General features: G+C 41.4%; 1 protein-coding gene across 1 annotated transcript in view; it reads right to left on the bottom strand.

Moving 5' to 3' along the window:
* Nucleotides 1–22,876, bottom strand: part of RICTOR (RPTOR independent companion of MTOR complex 2) — a 3,179,211-nt gene that overhangs the window by 2,260,426 nt on the left and 895,909 nt on the right. The window contains exon 13 of the mRNA XM_044069875.1: nt 14,176–14,266. Coding sequence (XP_043925810.1) covers nt 14,176–14,266 — 91 coding nt within the window. The remainder of the gene's footprint in view (nt 1–14,175; nt 14,267–22,876) is intronic.

Below are 22,876 nucleotides of genomic sequence, written 5' to 3'. Positions count from 1 at the left end.
TCTTACCATTAGGAGGTGAGCTTAGAACTCCCTGGTTTTGAAGTGGAGGTAGTCCACTGCTTAGATCTCTGCATTCCTTGGGGCTGCTGTCTGGGGGATCTGTTTCCATGAGGCCTGGGCTGGGCAGGTTTACTCAGAGTAGGAAAGGACCAGTACTGGGAGGGACAATGCCTGCTGAACCTAGGGGGCTGGACCTGTAAGAAATCCTTAACCGTTTGCATAGATTTTGCTTTTTCTTCCATCTTTTTTAAGACCTCTTCTGCCTTAGTGCAGAACAGGTTACCTTTGTGCGAGGGGGCATCCAACAATTTGGATTTGACATGGTCTGGCAGGGGTAGTTCCTTAAGCCATGCATGTCTTCTAATCAAAGATCCAGTAACTGCTGCACTGCAAGAAACTTCTATGGCGTCAAACCCACAGTACAAATTGTGTTTAGTTACTTGACTTGCAGAATGCATTAAGTCTTGTAAATCTTTACATTCTGCCCAAGCAGGAAAGGAAGACATTTTTTGTTTAAGGAGTTTCAAGGTATGTTGCTGAAATTACAGCATATGGAACTGACAATTTAGTGCCCTGGTAGCAAGAGTGGCTGAGGTGTAGACTTTTTTACCCCATCTGTCCAAAGCTCGGGAATCCCTGTTTGAGAGGGTGGGATTTTTAGCAGAGGTTGCTTTAATCCCTTTGGCCCTCAAGAAATGACCTCAGGGTCAGCTGTTGGATTTTTAAAAAAGATATTTGTGTATGTGTCAGGGACTCTATAGTACCTGTCTGGTTTTCTGGGAGCAGAAGGTAGGGCGTCAGGTTTCAAGCTGGATTCGAGGAAAACATCCTCCACAACATCCAGGACTGGGGGGATGGCCAAAGGTCTGTGCTGTGGAAGATCTAGAAATTCCCTGAGTCTCTTTTTTGACTGAGGGTAGTCCTGACACTCCCATTGGAAATGCTCCCTTAAAGTATGGAGGGTTTCCTCAAAGGAAAAATTGTCTGGGGGAGAGGCTGAAGGAATGGAATCCTCTGCATCAGAATCCTCATAAGTGGAAAGGGGTTGCATGTCTTCACAGTCAGATGCATCAGAGTTATCTGACTCTTGTTCAGATAACACTACAGGGGACAAATCTCTTTTCCTTTTGGAGGGGGTAGCTTGGCTTCCCCTGATCAGCATGATAAGGTATTCTGCCATTTTAAGTGTTTGAGACTGAGTCAAGGCAGCAGGCATCTGAGAGTGGGTCATTGGTTTCTTGGGTGTAGTTCGAACCCTGGGCCTAAGAAACTCAGTCGTTTTTTAAAGAACGGTAGTTGTGAAAGAAGACGTTGGTTTGTGTCGAGATTTCCGCTCAGCGGCTCCGGACCCATCCAAGGTAGAGACTACCGCAGGTTCCTTAGTCGAAGAAGAGTTTTGCGGCATACCGGACTCCGAAAAGGAATCGGTAGCAGCTTACGAATCAAATGAAGTGGGCATCAGGGGCTGCGAAAGCGCCTCACCAAGTACCGGAGAGCTGATGATTAGCTTAACGGAAGCGTCATCGGTAGGTTTGGACCTGTGCAGTCCCTCGGTCTATCTTTTTGTTTTTTTCGGAAGTTCTGTTGTCGGCTGGCTTACCGAAGCCATACTGGAATTCGAGGACTCTAAGTGAAAATATCTGGCTACAATAAGGGCCCAAAGATGGATAGCTCTGGCACTGAACAAAGCACAGAAGCGACAACTGGAGACATAGTGGTCTGGGCCTAAACAAGTGACGCAGTAAGAGTGGAAGTCTCGGTGTGGTATTTGCTTTCCACAGGCGAGACAATACTATATTTTTTGACATCAGTTAGTGCAAGAAAAAAGCATCCCCAAAGGGGTACTTGGCTTTAGAAGACTTCAACTTCAATTTGGTAGACGAAACTCAGGTAGCATCCGACCGGCACTCGTGCGAACTGCTTCTGCTTCAGGCTCCACGGCAAGAAAGACTGATGCAATGGCGTCGGCTGCCTTACTTTATACTCCTGACAACCTGACGTCAGTCCTCAAGCGACAGCAACAGATGCAGAAATACTAAGTCTCTGGTATTCAGGCCGGCTGAGGGCTACCCTGGCAGGGATAACCCAAATGTGATGACTGCAACAGTGAAACACGAAGAACATCTGCAGTTGGTTATCTCTGAGGATCCTAAACAGATTCGGCAGACACTGGTCACGTAGGAGTTCCCAGGTTCTCTTACTGAATCTCTCCAAAGGTTGGAACCTCCAGTATTTATTAGGGCTGATGTCCCTTTCAAGAAAAGACTAAAGATGAAGCATATTTCGGTCCTTCCTAAGGATCCTCAAAGGGAATGGCAAGAGTTTACTCAGGGCTTGTTTTCTGCCTTGAAGGCCCTGAAACCTCCTCAAGGGGTTTTGGTGCCTCCTTTTCCTAGGACCTCTACCCTTCTAAACGGCTTATGGAACCAGACTCCTTGGATGAGGATTCAGAGTCTAATTGAGGTGGCTTTGTCCTATTCTTCACAGATGCCTTCACCTTTGGCTGATGGTTCTGAGGAGAAGACTGTTAACACAGTGTCCTTTTGAGGAACTGTCCTTTGGGGACACAATTGTTAGGATAATGGAATACTTTAAGTGGGATTTTTCTCAAGTGTCTGATATTTGCCTTGTTAGACACTTTCACTGCTGCTTCCAAGTCTCCTGAATCTCAGCTTCCTGCTCATAAGAAACCTGATGGGTTCTATAAGGTTCCTCAAAATTGCCAATTTTTATTTAAATGTCCTTCTGTTGATCCTGCTGTGGTGTCAGTCTCTTCTGACAAACCTTCCAAACTCTTGCCTTCTTCCAAACTTTTGCCTTGTGATAAGGATACCAGGGAAATGGAGACGATTGGTAAGAAAGTTTATAATGCTTCTGCTTTGGCCCTTAGGCTATTAATTAAGAGACCCAAATAACCACGTATGCTCTGGCCTTGATTGCTCAGGCTTGTCAGGTTATTTCTGACCTCCATGATTTTGAAGGCAAATGTTCTGCCTTATCTATTTTAGGTTCTGCTTCTCAAGTCACTCACCATTCTATTAAATGTAGCTATGATGCTGCTGATTCCTCTTCCAGGGCTGCAGCTTTTTGGTCTGTCATGAGATATTATTCTTGGCTTCGCCTCCGGTCTTTGCCTGAAGACATTAAGGCCAAGTTGGTGGATGCTCATTTTTGAAAATAAACATCTTTTTTGGACTGCAGCTGCTGACCTGATTAAGTCTCTTCAAGAGAAAGGCAAAGTCTTGCAGAACCTTAAACATATTTGGCCTGTCCTATCCCTACGTTCCAGAGGAATTCCCCTTCTAGATCTGCTTTTGTTCACAGGCAACCCTGCCAGGCCTCCAAGGGGAAGGAAGGGTGGTAAACAGGCTCCCTTTGCTAAGGCTTCTCAGATTTCTGTGGCCCAGAAGCCCCCTTTAACTGATGAGCCTGCTTCTCTGACAGTTTCTCCTCCCTTCTCTTAGGTCAGGTTTCTGTGTCCCTTTGGCTTTCCCTTTGTCTTCCAAACTGGCTTCTCAACACTTCAGACTCTTGGGTTCTATCATCTGTCAGGGTTACTTCATGGTACAGAAGTCTCTCCCTCCTTTTTCAGGGATTCCTCAACCTCCTTTAGAGCAACTTCCTCATTTCCTGGAGGTCCTAGGGTCCCTGGTGAACTAAGGAACCATTCAACCTGTTCCCCTTTCCCAAGTAGGAAATGTTTTTTATTCCAGGATGTTCCTGGTTCCTCGAAAGGAGAGCACTTGGGAGACCTATTCTGGATATCTCCCTTCTCAACACCTTTTTCAGGGTCCCTTCTTTTTGGATACTTATGCTTCAAAACCAATTTCTTCTTTTACTACCTCAGGCTTTTCTGGTGTCTTTGGATCTGAAGAATGCTTATCTTCATATCCCTATTCACCCTCTTTTCAGGAAGTTTTTATGTTTCTGCTTCTATTTCAGTTCTCTGCTTTGCCCTTTAGGCTCTCTACTGTCTCAAGGGTATTCACAAAATGCCTAGCTCCTGTGATTGCTTTCTGCAGGCTCTAAGGCATTCAGATTTTTCCTGTTGCTCCAGGCGTCTTCTCCCAGTCACCAGTTACAGGATCTGGAGTTTACCATCTCTGTTCTTCAAAGTCTGGGATTCATTATCAACTTCCAAAAATCCATCCTGACTCACTTTGTTTCGTGTGTATCTGAGATGCAGGATTCAGGCAATGCCAATGTTGGCATCTCTCATCTCCAAAAGTTCTGTCACCAACAGCCTTCATTCAGGCTTTCTTTTTCCTCTGATTGCCATGCCAGCCAGAGAGCTTCTTCGACCCTGGGATTCACGGCCTCTTCTATTTCAGTGTTCCCTCTTGCCAAACTGCATATGCAGAAGTTTCAATGGTACCTCAAGTCAGTTTGGCTGCAGCACTGACAACCTCCGGGGTTCAGTGTAGCTCTCCTTCCTTGTCTAAAGAAGGAATTTGAGTGGTGGATTCAACAGTTTGCTCTCAGCCCAGGCCCACCCTTTCAGCCTCCCATCCCTTCTCAAAAACTGATCACCAATGCATCAGACATGGGTTGGGGGAGCTTTATTTGGTCACCCAAAAGTTCAGGGTCACTGGCCCCCCATCAGGAGTCAGACCCTATCAACATCAAAGAGAACAGAGCTCTGATTCTGGCCCTTCAAGCCTTTCACTCCATGTTCTCTCCAGGTCTCTTGAAGGTATACACAGACAACACTAGAATGATGTGGTATGTCAACAAACAGGGTGGCAAAATCTTACCTCCTCTGCAGGACGGCTCTTCAGGCTTGGGAGTTGGCTCTCGGTTATCAGTTAACTCTTCCAACAGTATGCACTCCTTCAGAGCACAATCTAGTGGTAGACTCTCTAAGCAAGTCCAAAACACAGGGTCATGAATGGATGCTTCACAGAGCTGTGTTTCTGGATATTGTCCATTGGAAGGGTATTCCTCAGGTACATCTTTTTGCCTCCTCTCTGAACAGGCATCTCCCTCTCTTCTGTTCCACAGTACCATGCCATCTGGCAAGGAAGATGGACACCCTTTTTCCTTGGAAGGGGAGGTTTCTTTATGCTTCCCTTCTCTTTCTCTACTTCCAAGAGTCTGGCAGACAACTCAGCTGGACTACCCAAAAATCTTGTTTGTGACTTCCTTTTGGCCAAGACAGCAATGGTTCCCCCTCAATGCATCTGGCCAGAGCAATCACCACAAGTTACCTCACCAGATGGACCTCCTCACACAAGACAAGGGGTCTGTTATCCAACCTCACTTGTCCACTCTTCAGCTGACATTATGGGTGATAGGGTTTTGATCCCTTTCAGGCACCACTTTTCTAAGGATATGCACAGGGTTTTACAGGAGGCAAGGAAACCCTCAACCAGAAAATCTTGTATGTCCAAATGGAAAAGATTTTCTGTCTGGTGCCATGATCATAACCAGGACCCTTTTTCAGTGGGGGTTCCTTTGATCTTCTCTTATTTCTGAGAGTTGCTCTAGTCAGATCTGGCCTACTCTTCTGTGAAGGCCCATTTGTCAGCAATTTCTGCTCATCTGCCCTTGAATCCTCCTTTGGCTTTTTGTTTTGAGAACAAACAAGTTCATAAAGGCGTCCCTGCTTATTAGGCCTCCAAGGATACCTATTTCTTCCTCCTTGGGACCTTAACTTTGTTTTGGAAAAATTGATTCAGGCTGTTTCTTTGCAACACTGTACCTGGAAGACTGTTTTGGTGCCAGCTCTTACTTCTGCTTGGAGGGTTTCTGAGCTCCAGGCTCTTATGGCCATTCATCCTTTTTCGTTTTTTCACAGGGACAGGGTGCCCTTCATACTAATCCTTCTTTTATGGCAAGGTAGTAGAGTTGTCCTTGAATCAGTCGGTGCAAATCCCTTCCTTTTTCTCTTCTCCCCAGTTTGCTAGTGAGAAGTCTTGTATAACATGGATTTGCAAAGACAGTTCAGGTACTATTTGGATTAAACTAAGGCAATTCTTAAGTCTGACCAGCTTTTTGTTTCATTTCATCTCAAGACATTGGGTTTGGCTGTTTCTCACAAAACTATCTTCTCCTGGATATCCAAAGCCTTTCTTTTTGTTATTCTTTTGATGGCAAATCTTTTGTCTCTTTCTATTAGAACGCATTCCACTAGAGCTGTTGCCCCTTGTGATGCTTTCATCAAAGGGGTTGGACACCAATTCCATCCTTAAAGCTGTTACTTGGTTTTCAGTGCATATATTTACTAAGCATTATAACTTGGATTTGGTTTCTAGGGCAAAAGCAGGTTTTGCTAGAACAATTTTATTTGGGTTTGCTGAAGGCTCTTCTCAGACTTCTACCTTCCACTCTGTTTCTTGAGCTTTTTTTACTCTCCCTAATGTTAAGAATACTACAACAGGAATATAGAAGGATACAGTACAGTTGTATAAAATCTTACCATAACATTAGATGTCCTTCTCTTCACTGTTTCAGTATTCTTAACGTTAGGAATCTCCCACCCAGGGCAGCCTGACAATCAGCCAGTATACCAAAGCTTAATGATCTTGTATGTGCTGTACATCACACATATGCTCCCTGCATAGAATGTAGGGCATAAAAGTGAATTATGGACACAGTTACCCAGGAATGAACTGCCCCAGAAGAGAAAAGTCTCCACAGGACAAAGGACTCTCATGCATATCCAGAAGGAAAATATGCAGAAGAAAAAGGGGAAATCTTCAGCCAGAAGGGAATCCAAAACAACACAAAAAAAAACAAGAGATTGGGAGACTGAATACTGCAAAAGTGAAGAGAAGGGCATATATTGTTAATGTTAAGATTCTACACAAATGTACTATGTCCTATATCACTGTTGCTCATCTGGTTGATAATGTGAGGAAAGGCATCTGTTGGGCATGAAGTACAGTAGCCACAAAAACTGGGAGGAGAACCATCTGGGCATAAATTCATCAAAATTACTGAATGCAGTAAGAACCTGCAGCTCCCTACACAGTTGACTGTAGACCAACACCGAGCTGCGGCACAAAAATTAAGACTTTTAGAGGTTAAGTTGCTGCCCAAGTTTGGAAGCTCACTGTCAACCTCCAAATGCCTCTGGCAGACAGGGCTATGATTAAATTAATGTCTTGAGTCATGGGTGGACGATCCTGGTCCATACCAGAGCCTACAACTCAAGGCCTCTGAGGAACTGGCAGAATCACAGTGGCCCCTCACTCCCTACTTACTTCTCTTACTACACCCATTTTTGTAATTTTTCCTTTGTCTGTAGTCTGTGCACTTTGAGTAGAGTTTTTCACTGGAACAGCATTTGTTACCAGGTCGTTAGAAAGTGGCAAGCCAAACATCCTTGTTAAGATATCTAAATGCCTGCGATTTAAGACAGACCTAATATTCTTATATTTTTTAAACTGTATCGTCTCAGAAGTTTTACAGTATTTACTATTCAGATCATGATTTTCTCCCAAACATAACAATGCAGAAAATAACCAAACTTCCCAAAGGCACTTCAGTTCTGCTTTTAACTTTTCCCAGATATGTCATGAGATAGCAATAAAAAGGCAGCAAAAATACAACACTGTAACACTTCATTCACAAACAGCAAAAAAAAAAAAAAAAAAATTCGTCAAAAGGGTAGATACTGAGCTTTTGGGGGAAAGTACACAAGCAACAAAGAAAATCTAAAATCTAGTTCATCTTTTTTTTTTCTAAAAATGCTGGGAAATAAGGAGGGAATTAAAACGCACCATCAAACTGCAATACTTCTTAAGCAATGCAAGGAGCTTGAATAGTAAGTTAAATGACTTAGCAGTCGCAATGCTAGAATGAAGTTATGGTATCATTTTTATTACTGAAACTTGGTTCAATGACATTAACCAACCTCTGGTGCTTCAGAGATAAAGGGACATTACAACTACAGGCTGAATAAAAATCAAACAGTGGTAATTCTGTTTATGTTGATATTTCCCTTAAAAATACCTCTATTTTCTGTGGCAGTGATTCAGTAAATCAAAATGGGTTGTGGCTTTTTTTTTTTTTTTTTTTTTTTTTTAACAGACCTCCAAATCAGTCAAAAATGACTTGGGAACATTTTTCCCATCTTGCATAGTTGTTTAAAGAAGGCTTTGATACTGTTGGGATCACAATGCCCCCACTGTGGCGTGGGAGAAAGCAATAACTTCATCACTATTACTAGTGAACAGCTTGGATACTCCCACATAGTAGACAATGACTAGAAAAGACAAAATCCTGGATGACATTTAAATCAAGGATAGTAAGTCTGTCAGTGACTGTAGAAATGAACCTGAACTAAATATGCTAGAGCACTTATGTAATTTTTGGGAGGTCACGAAGACATCAACTGATGTCACTTACAGGGATAGTGCTCCAACTTTAAATTTCATCATACTGTTTATTCAGCCATTACTAGTAAGTTGACTAATTGGAAATGGCAGGAAGTTATGAAAGAGAAGAATATTTCCGACTGGATATTTTTTATGAACGTATTTACTCAATAACTGACTGTTTAATGCTCCTAGTACAAGGAACATAGATAGCAATGTAAGAAAGGTACTACATGGGAGCAATAAAGCAGGATGCGCTTAGTCACAGAAAGAAAAACCTTTGCCAGGTATATACGAGATCAATCAGTGAGATAAGCAAAATTAATCAGAAAATAAGATTTAGTTTTCAATGTTTACTAAGGGACACTAGAAATGAATCTGAACTCCAGATGGCCACTCAATACTTCTGATGATAAAAAGCCCTTTTAAGACAGCTGAAAAGCTAAGAAAGACTCACAGTTCGGAATTAGTTTGGTCATGGATGAAGTTCATTCTTTCTTTTTTTTTTTAACACCTTTATTGAATTATCACTTGTGATACAGGCAAATTTACATTTATAAAAGTAATTAAATTGTATTAACAAGTTCATGTTCACAACCATTAGATTTCACATATATTGGTATATATCATATAAACTACGCAACATTACATAAATTATTAAATTTCTGCCCCCCCCTTTTTTTTTTAACAAGAAACATCTTTATTAAACCATCACTTACGACACAGGCACATACATTTATATAAATGAAAACAATCCACACCGACACAATCTGAGTTGCAAGCATTTTACATCACAAATCATACAGGCACACTCCCAGTTGCAAACATTATACTTAACTTACAACCTACAGAATCATTTTCACTCATTCCTCCCCTGTATGTATTGTTCCTACAGTTCCCATTTTTTGTATGTAATTTGCTCCTACCTTTTTCTAAAGATCTCAATTCCAGTTGTTTTATCTCTGTTACTATATTCACTACTACTAGTATAGTTGGTTTAGATTTTGATTTCCATTTTCTAGTAGTTGCTTCTTTGGCAGTCACCATAATTAGATACAGCAAGGCCTTACCATGTCTAGGCGGGTCTATATTATAACGAATGTTCATAATTTTGAACGCTCTAAAGAACGAAAATGCCAGACCTTGAAATACTTCCTGTGGGATCGCAGTAGAGTGACGGTCAGAATATTTGTCCTTTCCTCATTGTAGTGCGATCTCGGAGTTGGTATATATATTTAGAGGGGGGCTGTGCCCCCCACAATAACGAGCTTGAGGTCTGGCATTTTCACTCTTTAGAGCGTTCGATATTATGAACATTTGTTCATATAATATAGACCCATCTAGGCAATTCCGATTCTGTATCATAGCTCAGAAAAATCATCTCTCTCTTCACACCAATCTGCCCACCCAGCATTTCTGACAGTGCATCCTGCACGGAATCCTTAAGTCCGCCAACTCACTGCTCTCCCAGAAAATATGTTTCCAATTACCTCTTTCCCTCCTGTCATACTTTCAACATTTGCTCTCTGAGGAAAAAGTCTCTGGGGACTACCTGGGGTATAAATATATCTCTGCAAACATTTCCAAGCAAAAATCCAAAATCTTCTAGATTCTGTTGCACATTTGAGAGACATACATATACCAATAAATTGTTTCTTTGTGAAATGTTTATACAATCCCTCTCTCTCTCCTCCCAATCCTTTCGAACCTCCTCTGATTGATTCTTATAGTTATCAAGCAATATTTTACATGCTCTACTAATTATTCCTTTTCTAATGGCAGCTTCTGTTCTACACTCTACTAAAGACTCTACCAGTGTTCATCTTTCATTTAGGACCCCCCCACCTATTTCTTTGTCTTTGCCTATACTCATATCAATCCTCGATAGGGAAGGCAATCTGTAACCTGTGGACCAAATAAATTCTTGGCATCTTCCCAGTCTATCATCTTTCCCTCTCTAGTTATTTGCTCCCAATACCTTGGTGCCTTTGCCAGTTTTCTCCAATAACTTCCAGCCCCCTCTTGCCTCTTGTCTATATCCTTAATTGCAGTCATCCCTATTGGAAGAATCTCCCACATGCATTCCCATGTCAGCTTAGTTCTTAGAATACTTTCTGCTACTTTACAGATATAACATTCTGTATGATTATTGTTACTTTTCTTAAAGGCCTGCATCCAAAACCACAATATCTCCTTGTTTCTTGAGCTTCTCTCCTGTTTCATTATCATCCCTTTCCACTTTGAATTATAGTTTTCCGCTTGTGCTATGTATAGGAGCCTTAATTGTGTAGCTCTGAAATACCCCTTCAGATTGGGTAATCTCAATCTACCCTGTTCTACTGGAAGAATCATCTTATCCCACTTGACTCTCGCCATCTTCCCCTCCCAGATGAAGTCCTTCAGCTCTTTATTAATTGCTATCCACAACTTCTCCTCTAGTTGATAAAAATATGCCTGATCTGTGTATAAGACTAAAGGGACTAAAAACATTTTAACTGCTTGTATCTTATTATCCATATCCATATAACAAAGCTTCCATTTTCCCAGTTTTTGTATTATCTTTTGCTTAGTCTCTTCCCACATATCCTTAGCTGCCACACTAGAATAATTTTAATCCATACTCCTAAACACTTAATTTTATCATGTCTCCATAAATATGAACATTGTTGAATCAATTTGTGTGTTGGTACATAATTTACCACTACTGCTTTTGATTTAGCTTAATTAATTTTGTATCCCAAAAAGATCTAACACTTTCTTAAAATGTTCCACAACACTGCAATATCTCTTTCTGGTTTTGCCAGGTATAAAATAATATTATCTGCAAATACAGCCAGCTTTTCTTGACTGTCACACCAATTACATCCTTGAATTTCTGAGTCCCTTATTCTCTTTGCCAGTGGTTCTAAACATAATGCAAATAAAGCGGAAAGAGTACACTGCTGTCTGGTTCCTCTGCTCAAGCAGAAATTATCAGAGAGGACCCCACCTACTTTAATTTTCGGCGATATTGTACTTGAGGGCCTCACCAGATGCGCAGTAGCAAGCCCCGCCCAAAGCCCACCCTGTGATATGTCATTCATGAATATGCATTCCCTCCAAACGTACAACGAAATGTAAAAAGAAAACAATAGTTTCACAAGGGGAGTCCTTACAAGTACAATATCACCAAAAAATGATTACATCTGTGCTTATTCTGAATACAGTTATTTTATTAGCATACTGTGCTTCACGTTGTGACCCCGAGGAGGAAGCTTTAGGTAAGACTGTGGTACTTTCTTTCTACGCTCTTATGTCCACGTCTTTTATTACTGGTTATTTCAGCTTACACAGACACACACAGACACACACACCTACTTTTTTTTTTCTTTTGAGACCAGACCAGAACATACATACATATATATATATATATATATATATATATATATATATATATATAGGTAAAAGTAATAGATAAGACTTGAAAACGTAGCACGTTGTCTGGCTTATTTATAATAGTGATTAATACAGCTATACTTGTAAAAGCCACAGAGTACTGATGTTTTATAAAACTTCCTGAATTAGTTCTGTTTGACTCAACGCACAATGAAATGACTGTTTTGAGAATAGGACCATCACAGGCCAGTTTTTTGTAATTTACAGAATATTGCACAGCCCGGGTCCACCACATCTGTCACTCACTTCGTGACATGCCCACTTCTGCGTGAAACGAACTGGTGAGGCCCTCAAGTACAATATTGCCTAATTTTTCTTCCAATCCCTCATACAGCCTCCTAGTTCACCTTTTTTGTTTTTCAAGAAATGCAAATACTTCCAGCACCCTGCTCATAAAGTTCCAGCTTACTCTGTCAAATGCTTTATTTGCATCATGACCCACCAGCAACAAGGGTATTTTCTTACATTCTGCTTTCCTCTGGATCATCAATGTTCTGTTAATGTTGTCAAATGTTTGCCTCCCTCCACAAAACCACACTGATTCATACCTACCAATTTTGGCATTACTTTTGCTATTCTTTTAGCCATTATACACATGAACACTTTATAATCATGGTTTAGTATTGAAATGGGCCTGTATGAAGCTGGATATGATGGATCTTTACCCTCTTTAGGTATTACAGCTCCCACTGCTTTCTTCCAGGATGTTGGTACTTCTCCCCCTCTTAAAATACTGTTAAACAAAACTGTCCAGATCTTTATCAGTTTTCTCCTCCTAGCTTCCAAACTTACAGAGGAATACCATCTATTCCTGGGGACTTCCCTGTATATTGGTAATACATCACAATTTTAACTCATCTGCTCCTATCCTAACCATTGGTAATTGAACCTCATCTACCTCTAATCTTAGCATATTTAATTAATTCTTCCATAAATATTTCCATTTGTATCTCTTCTTGATTTCCATATTTCTCCGCTTTATACAGAATTTCCAAAATATTTCTGATACCTCTACAGGATCTCGTTACCTTCCTTGTTACAGGCTCCCTAAACTTGACGACAGCCCTTTCTGCTTTCTGTTGCCTGAGTCGTTCTGCTAAAAGCTTTTGTGCTCTTTGCTCTAGGGTTATTATCACAAAACAGGTGCTTAATAGCAATCTTTCTAAGCTTGTGCATATTATCGAGGTAATCCCTTACTTTCTGCCTAGCATTCTGCAGTTGATCCTCTTCTTGTTCTGTGACATTCCTCCTATTCTGTAATACTTTAACATTTGCCAGTCCCTCTAAATAATTCTTGTTTCTTCTTAACCATAACTCCCTTTCTTTTATTACCACTCTACTTTTAAAACTCCACCTTAATTTTATCCCACTCACTAGCTATACTTTCAGAAGTAATTTCTATCATCTCTAATAGCTCCTGAATAATCTCCACTACCCATTCCTTAAATTTCTCTCTTTTCAACAGACAGGTGGGAAAGCGCCCGTGTAAGGATGAAGTTCTAATATCTGATCTGAATTTAGTAGTGGATGTCTTTTGTGGAAAACCTTTCTTACCTTATCTAAAAAAATGCACCTCATTGAACACTTTTGACACTTACACCCTACTACTGCAGCAGGGCCAGTCCATGTATTTCGTGGATTCCTTCAAAAGATACCTCAAACAGATTTTGTTACAGAGATGCAATGAAGTTGCTACCAACATCTTTGTGGATAGTTACCACCCTATTAGTTTAAAATGCATACTAGGGAAACGTTTTAAACGAATATTAAGTGATTTAGTGTATGAGGTGTTGAAATCAGATTTCCAACATGAATTTTCTGAGGGAAGCTATTGTTTGACAAACTTAATAAATGTATAACAGAACATATGGGAAACTGTTGATTTGGGATTGTCAGTGGATGTGGTGTATTTGGACCTTGCAAAGGCATTCAGTTCTGTATCACACAGTGAGATCATTACTATAACACGACATCAAGACCAATAGGTACTAGCAGAAGGATGTGTGATGGCTTGTGAAAACATCTGACTTGTGTTAACACTTGCAAAATGGCAAACTATGTGCATTATTACTCCCATAGCAAGAAGCTTACACATAGACATACAAGACTGCTAAAAATGCAGCATGATAAAAAGCTAATGCATGCGACACAGTTGACTTACTTCATAAAAAAACTAAAGTATACAGTTAGCTTTAAGGACTATCTCAATATTTTATACAAGATTACTAATTCTTGTATTTGTACAGTGTTATGTACTTTAAAACGCTGTTTTGGCAATCAACATTCCAACACCACTTCATGCAGTTATTTTTCATACAAACCTAAATCTAATCAAACTAAAAAGAATACAATACTTAACAGCAAAATGCAAGTTAAGTGAGGTGTATTACATTGTAAAAACTGATGGTAACAAAGTTACCTGGACTTAGCACGATGTGGAAGAATAGTTTTAGCTTCAGCAGCCACAAATCCATCAGAAAGGCGCCAAGAATCTTGAAACCTACATGGGTCTGAAAAATAAATGCATCAGTTTCGGTGTCCATACATCACTAAATCAGACTACTTCTAAAACCACAAATGATTATAAGCAATCTCTCTGTCAAAGCAAGAAAATGATTGACAAATTAAATTTCAGTTTGTTTCTTGTTTTTATTTTTGCACATCAGTTTTCAAAAAAAAACAAAAAATAAGGACAAGTTACATTTTTACTTTAAATATAACACTTTATTAGCTCTGCAACTGAAATCTCATTCAGTAAATAGATTACAGCTGCTTATAGGAAGAGTGTCCCCAAGATCTATCAAACTGAAAGTAAACCAATGAAACAATCAGGCAATGGGAATCTAACCATTTGTTTGACATGCATCTCATGCATTCAAATCCTAATGAGCTAGATTCCATGATTAGTATGTAATGTGGTATAAAGAAGTAACACGGAATTCACTTTTCACTATAGACCAGTTGGAGTATAGACCACATCTTGTCTCGCTGAGCTACTTATTAAACATAATGAATGACATGTTAACAGCATGGAGAAAATGTCAAAACAGGAAGTAAATGCACAACATATACCAGAGTAACAGCAACACTACAAACTAAGGTACGACAATGTTTGACACAACAGCTGGATTCTGGACAGTCAGCTTATCACCATAATCTTCTGCAGGATTTGTCTTGGCCCTCATTTACTAACAAGTTCCATTACTACTTCCCTATAATGCACACAAATTCATCATCCCAAAATATCCCACTTTTCGTGCCACAGAACTATATCCCCCTCAAGGCAACTTAAGGGTATCACCTGTCCCTTTTTTTTATATAAGACAGTCCCTATTTCAGCAGATGTGTCCTGCAAAAAAAAAAAAAAAAAAAATGCCAAATGTCCTGAGATCAAGACAAAAAAATATTTCCCAATGTCTCCTCTAACAGTAAAAAAAAACAACTGTATTTTGTGTCAAAAACACGTTAGCATGGTGTGAAATAACAGAAACTATTCAAATTAATTCTGTAACAGTTAGGTTTTATTATTTTGGCAACAAAACGAAGTCAGTCTGCACTAGTTGTGGACATAGTTTTTCCTGTAGAATTACACATCTATATAAAAAGACTCACTCTAAGCATCTGAAAAGGTGGCAAACCTAAGAAAGTACAGTTGTGTACACTTACCATAAATGTAGATGTTCAAGTGTATTTACTGTTGCAGTCATTACATTTGGGTTAACTGTTTGTTAATCAGGCCGACTGAGGGCTACTTCAAAGTCTTGGGTCCTGCGTCGGTTGCTGTCCCTTCTTCCATGACGTCAGGTCATCAGGGGTATACAACATGCAGCCGACGCCATTACATCAGTTTCTTACCCCAGATGTCAGGTGCCCCCTAATACGAAGCAAGTAAATCTATAACACAAGGATATACCGCCAACAAGCAAATACACCAAAAAGCTTTTTGAGCATAGTAAGTGAGAGTATGAGAGTAGAGGTATAGCCAAAAGAAGAGTGGGGGCTGGCGGCTGGGTAACCAGGACTACAACAGTGAATGCACTCGAACATCCACATTTATGGTAAGTGTACACAACTGAACTATGTTCTTCGTGTTTCACTGTTGCAGTCATTACATTTGGGTAGATTCCCAAAGCTAAGGTTGGGAGGAGGACTTTAAATAGAATTAGGACCAGCTATAAGGCCCTGCAAGACTGCAGAGGCAAAACCAGCTCTGGACTTAGAGAAAATTGACAAATGATAATGCTTGGTGAAAGTATGTACCGAACTCCAGGTAGAAGCCTCTAGAATGTCCCTGGTAGGGACACCCCTGAGTAAGGCTGCAGAGGTAGATGCAGCCCTGGTTGAATGGGGTCTGATGACCTGTGTGATAGGTTTTCCATGGTGCTTATAGCAGAAATGAATGCAGTGGCCTATCCATTTTGAAATGGTTTGCTTTGAAATAGCTTTCCCCTCTGTCCCTGCAGCAAATGCCACCAGCAGTAGCTCAGATTTCCTTTGAGGTTTAGTCCTGTCCAAGTAGAATCTAAGTTGTCTGTGCACATCTAAGGAGTGCAGTATCAGTTCCCCTTTGTTCTGTGGGTTAGGAAAGAAAGTAGGCAAATGAATGGACTGATTAAGAGCCACAATGGATACCACCTTGGGCATGAAGGAGGGATTGGTTCTGAGGGACACCCTGTCTGCATGAAATATGATAATGAAAGGCTCCACTGCCATAAGGGCCTGCAATTCAGATAACCTTCTTACAGAAGTGATTGCTAAAAGGAAAGCTGTTTTCCAGGAAAGGTATTTTAAATCTGCAGTAGCAGCTGGCTCGAAAGGAGGAAGAGTGAGTTTGATGTAGGAAAAAGACAAGCCCTTATGAGTATCTCAGTCAAATATTGTAGAATCTGAGGAATCTGCTGCGCTCATTCCTTGAGATTGGTTCCAGGTACAAAATCTTTTCCATTTTGCAGCATAAGATTTTGTGGTACTAGGCCTCCTAGCCTCTAAAATGATATCTATCACTGATTTACTGAGGGGTGGTAAAGTAGAGATTTAGTAATTAGCCAGGCTGCTAGGTTCAGGGGTTGCAGCTGAGGGTGCAGAATCTGGCTCTCCTGCTGAGACAACAGGGAAAGGGTCTGAGGCAGGTGCCATGGGGACAAGCGTGACACACTGCGCAGGAGGGGTACCAGTGTTGGCATGGCCAGTCTGGTGCAATTAAGATCGTCCTTGGCTTGTCCTGTTTGATTTTTAGTAGTACCTTGGAGAGCAAAGGCAGAGGAGGAAAGGCACAAACTGACAGATTTTTCCAGCTGAAGGATAGAGCATCCACTTTCCAAGCTAGTTTGTGGGGAATCCTTGTGTAAAATTTGTCCAATTAATGGTTCTGGGGGAAGGCAAACCGGTCTATATCTGTGCTCTCCAATTTGCTTGTCAACATGCTGAAAATCCTTGGTTCCAGTTTGCACTCGTGTGGGTCCATGAGGTTTCTGCTTAGTCCATCTGCCAGTGTATTTAGTTTTCCTGGCAGGAACTGAGCTTGTAGATTCACTTGGTAGCTCAAGGCTGTGTTCCACAATGCCATGGCTAGTCTGCAGAGGGGGTAAGAGTGTGTACCCCCCCCTGCTTGTTTATGTACCACATGACTGTGGTGTTGTCCATCTTTACCATTAGTTGTCCTGGAAGAATGTGGTCCTTGAAGGCTGTCAGAGCATTCTGTACAGATACTATTTCCTTTTGATTTATGTGTAGGTGCATTTGACTTGGGTTCCATTTGCCCTGAATGCACTTCCCTGCCAGGTGAGCCCCACATGCATAGTCTGATGCGTCTGTTGTCAAGGTTTGGATGGCAGGGGGTAGTGTGAATGGTAGTCCCCTGTTTTGGTGGCAAGCCTCTGCCAGATGATTCAAAAGTATGTCCTGGCTTTCTGCCTGAATTAGACAATCGTCCAGATATGGGTAAATTTGAATATTTCTTTGCCTGCAAAATGCAATGACCGGAGCTAGGCACTTTTTGAATACTCTGGGCACAGTAGATAAGCCAAAGGGTAGTGCAGAGAACTGATAGCGCATGTAGCCTGCTTTGAAGCGTAGGTATCTTCTGCAAGACTCCCTGATAGTGATGTGCAGGTATGCTTCTTTTAAGTCCAGTGTTGCCAACCATGCATCTTTGTCTAGCATAGGAAGAAGCTGGTGAAGAGTCAGCATCTTGAATTTTGGAATCACCAGAAAGGTATTTAGAGTAGAAAGGTCCAGGATAGGATGCCATGTATTGCCTTTTCTGGGTACCAGAAAAAGTCTGGAATAGAAACCTTGTCCCTTTTCCCCTTCTGGAACCAACTGAATAGCCCCCATGCTTAAGAGAGAGAGTACTTAATTTTGGGCCTCTGGCCATTGATTTGGGGCTAGATCTGGCCACCCGTTTGGTGGTGGTAAGGTGTGGAAGTGAAATCTGTATCCTTGGGACACTATATTTAAAACCCATTTGTCCTGGGTAATGAGTTTCCAGTTTTTGGCCTGCAGACCAATCTTTCCACCTAAACGAGCATTCAGTTGGGAAGTGCTTGGAAGTTTTAAAAGCAAGTCATTGAGACAGTTTTCCATAGGGGGGAGTCTTACTACTCCTTGGTTTGGGTGTGGAAACTCCCCACTGCTTAGTCTTGTGTGTCCCCTGGGCATGAAACCTGGGGTTTCTGCGGTGTCTGGGTTTGGCTTGAGAAGACCTGAAAGGGGCTGGAAAGGACCAATTTTTAGAGGGTCAGTGCCTACTAAATCTAGGAGGCTGAACTTGTAAGAAATCTTTAACAGTTTGCATAGATTTAGCTTTATCTTCCATCTTTTTAAGAACTTCCTCAGCCTTGTTGCCAAACAGGCAGTCCTGATTTAAGAAAGCATCCAATAATTTAGCATTAACATGATCAGGCAAAGATTGCGCCTTAAGCCAAGCATGCCTTCTGAGCACAGACCCAGTAACAGCAGCCCTGCAAGAGGCCTCTAAATGAATCAAATCCACATTGCAAAGTATGTTTTCCAACCTGTTCAGCAGAATGCATTAAATCCTGTAATTCTTTATTTTCTGCACAGTCAGGAATCATGTTGCTGATACTTTTAACATATGAAACTGACAGTTTAAATCCCTAATGGCCAAGGTTGCAGAAGTGTAAACTTTCTTACCCCATCAATCCAGCGCCTTGGAGTCTCTATCAGAAGGGGTAGGATTTTTAGCAGTAGACACCTTAATGCCCTTGGGTCCCTGTGAAAAAGTCTCTGGATCCGCAATAGGATTTTTAAAAAGGAACTTCTGTGAATCAGGAAACCTGTAATATCTGTCAGGTTTTCTGGGAGCAGGAGGCAAGGAATCAGAGGCCAAACTAGATTCCGCAAAAGCATTATCAACAATGTCTAGTACTGGAGGAATAGCTAAAGGCCTATGCTGAGGCAGGAGTAAGAAATCCCTAAGCCTCCTCTTTTTTGAATCAGAAAAATCCTGGCTTTCCCAGTGGAAATGCTCCCTTAGAGTATGTAAGGTTTCTCCAAAAGAAAAATCCTCAGGACGGGAAGCAGAGGGAATACAGTCCTCTGCATCAGAATCGTCATAAGTAGATAAGGGCAAATCCAGATCATCAGAAGAATCAGAATCCTGGTCAGAAGATTCACAAACAACTTCAGTCCTAAGTCTCTTAGAAGGGGTAGGTTGGCTTCCCCTGATTAGAGTTATAAGATCTTCAGCCATTCTTATCATTTGTTTAAGCATAGACGCCTGGGCGTTTTTTTAGGTATGGTTCGAGATTTACGCCTAAATGAAGAAGGAGGCGTCGGATTAATATGCAAGTCAGTAGGCCTGAATACACCCTCAGAAGCCGGTGCCTGCACAGCGGCTCTGGACCCATCCAAGGTAGAGACAACAGCGGGTTCCATAGTTGAAGCATCTCGCGGCATACCGGACTCTGAATGGGTCTCAGTAGTGGCTTGCGAATCAGAATTAGCAGGTATCAGGGGCTGCGAAAGCGCCTCACTGAGTACCAGCGAACTGGTGACTGTCTTAGGAGAAACGTTGTCGGCAGTTTTGGACCTCGGAGGCCTGTCTCTGTCTTTGTCTTTGCGTTTTTTAAGAATCCCGTTAGTCGGATGGCTAACCGACGACGGATAGTGCGCTGATTAAATAAAGCACAAAACCAACAGCAAGGTATGTCGTGGTCAAGGACTAGGCAAGGAATACAGCACGAATGAAAATCTTTATGAGGTATTTGCTTTCCACAAGTAATGCAATTATTAACTTTTACTGACATCGGTAAGGAGCAAGAAAAAGTTTCCCCAATGGGGTACTTAGCTTTAGTTGAAGACTTCGGTTCTGAAACTCAAAAACGAAAATTTCAGGAGCCGGCCGACCGGCACTTGCGAACTCCTGCTTCAGGCACCGCACGGCAAGAAAGACTGATGTAATGGCGTCGGCTGCATGTCTTATACCCCTGACGACCTGACATCATGGAAAAAGAGACAGCAACCGTCGCAGGACCCAAGACTTTGTTAATCAGGCCGAATGAGGGCTACTAAAAGCAGACAACCCAAATGTAATGAGTGCAACAGTGAAACAAGAAGAACATCATTATGCTCACCTCAGAGAGCACACCTAAAAACATATCTCTTACAGATACTCCCTGTTCAAAACCTTTACAGGTAATCAATGGTCCCATGTGAAACAACAGACCACAGCAACTTGATCTCAAAAAGAAAGAAAAAAAATGAAGTTTTACTTCTTAAACCTAACCAAATGTAAATGCTAAAACACTTTCTCCATCTAGAGTAACTTACTCTAATCTATTTGTGACTTAAACTTTACCTTCTGCTAGGAACTTTTTTAGCAGCTTGTACAACCCCAAATGGTACACAAAAGTGCTTGTGTGTATACATCTTTCCATATTCCAAGATTCCTATATCAATATATGACATCTCCTCATCTTAAATCCTATATGAATCTACAACCGCCTCAGACAGGATCATAGGACGTTACTAGGCTAATGGTCCTACAGCCTTTTTAAGCCAAACTATTCATGCCAGAATCTTCCTAATTATCAGTGCCCATGTGCTTTGGTATATGCCTGTGCCTTAAGACATCTACAAACTGCCCCTGTCCACTAGAGCTATAAGCAACAAGCCAGGGATGAATTTGAGATTTCCCATCTGACATCTGGATTGGCTTATGGAGGATTCTGTTTCACATCAATGGGGAATCTGTTTCAGAGAAGGTGTAGCCTCTGAGACAAACATCTGTCCCTCCAATATGTTTTATGTCACAGAAGATGTTTAGATCCTTAGACCGGGTTATTTCAAAGCTGTTTGCTTTGCAAATGTGTAGCAGATCCATCAGGGCTAGATCAGAGAATGCTTTGTAAGTTAGGCATAGATTGCCCCTCAGAAGTCTGTAGGAGACAGAGTACAGCAACGGGCTTTGAGGTGGTCTCTGTACGACATATTCTCTGCCCCAGCTGTTGCAAATTCCAAGTCAGGTATGTGCTGAAGGGTGTACTGTACTCAACTACGGGTCTAATGAGGGCTGAGTATAGTGGGACTATGATCTCATTAGATCTGGATGCCATGCCCTTACTTACAAGTTGCACCATGTTGAAGGATTTTCTCAATATCATGGACATATGGTAAGCAAAGTTCAGGTTACTGTCAACTTGAACACCCAAGTCCCTTACCACAGGGTCTACTCTTAAGAGAGTGTTATCAATGTTGTAATTTGCAGGGGTGATTGTCTTTACTAGGGTGTAATTATGCATTTTATTTGCATCAAGGTTAAGACCATGGTTCTAGCATCAATTATATGTCTGGGTCAGACCTTCCTGAAGGATATCTAAATCTTTGGGGGATTCAATAACAGCACTCAGCGTGCAGTGCCAACAAATCTGGTCAACCAAAGGCCCTCCAGATTTGCCCTAACTACAGAGAAGTGTATTCCAAACAGGAGAACTCTCACTTCCAATCACTGTGGGACACCACTAGTAACAGGCTTCCGGGTGGAGGTGGACTCCCCCCACCCTAACTTCACATGACCTATCTGTGAACCATTTGGCTATCCATCAGGTGACACACTGATTTATGCCTAACACCAGAGTGAGGTATTGTGTCAAATGCCTTTGCCAGGTCAAGGTAGCCAGTTTTTGCCCTCATCCATGACTTTAGTGACCTTCTCAAAGAAGTCTACAAAGTTAGTAGGTATAACCTGCCTTTCCAAACTGGGATAAGTCCAGTGTTTGAAGATTTCCAATGGCTGTGTTTATCAGGTCCATGACAACTTTTTCCATGGCTTTGCATGTAAGACTAGACAAACTTTTGGGTCTGTAGTTCCCTGGGAATGTAGATGGTTTGTCTTTGTGTAGAGGGATGATCACTGCAATCCTCCATTCCCTAGGGAAGAAATCTGTCTGGAAGCTGTGGCTGAACAGAGATTTCAGTGGGTCTGACAGGTCATGTTTCAAGCTATTTAGGATGCATCCTGAGATAGTATCAGGACCAACTGATGTAGTGTTTTTAGTTCTAGAAAGTGCAATGAGGACCTATTAGTGACAGTTGGGGGAGAAATGGTAGAGGGTATTTCCTGGGGGGAACTGGGAGTGATAGGAGAGTGAATTTGGAGCTAAATTTATCTACCAGCATATTTGCTAGGTCCCCTGGTTTGGTATAGGAAGTTCCATTTTCTATTAGTTCAGAACCTTATTGGGTGTTCCCTTTAAGGTTGTATACATAATGGAAAAATGCCTTATGGTTATCCTTAGTCTGGGAGGCTATTTTTACCTTGAAGTTGGCTTTGGTGGAATTGGTTAGTCCCTTAAGTTGCTTGCTGAGCCTAATGGAGTTTTATTTTTGTATTTTGGGCACAGTCCTTCCTAATTTAGGATAGGACTTTATTTCTAATGTTGTGCAACCTATTTATTCTGGAGGTTCACCAAGGAGGACTGTTACTGCAGTTTGGACTAAGCTTATTTCAGTTTGGTACTGCTGTTTCTATGTCGTTATTTACATGTTTGTACAGGGTTTCTGCAAACACTTATGCATAGGCCACTGTGTTCTCTGAGTTTGGGGGGGGGGCTTGAAATTTAGCTAAGCCATCAACTAACAGGAAGAAGGGTTTAAAA

The sequence above is a fragment of the Protopterus annectens genome, chromosome 1.part0, assembly GCF_019279795.1.
Source record: "Protopterus annectens isolate FY-2018-M chromosome 1.part0, PAN1.0, whole genome shotgun sequence".
NCBI classification, from domain to species: domain Eukaryota; kingdom Metazoa; phylum Chordata; order Ceratodontiformes; family Protopteridae; genus Protopterus; species Protopterus annectens.
Note: the sequence above shows the minus strand (reverse complement) of the source record. Positions and strands in the feature narration are given on the sequence as shown.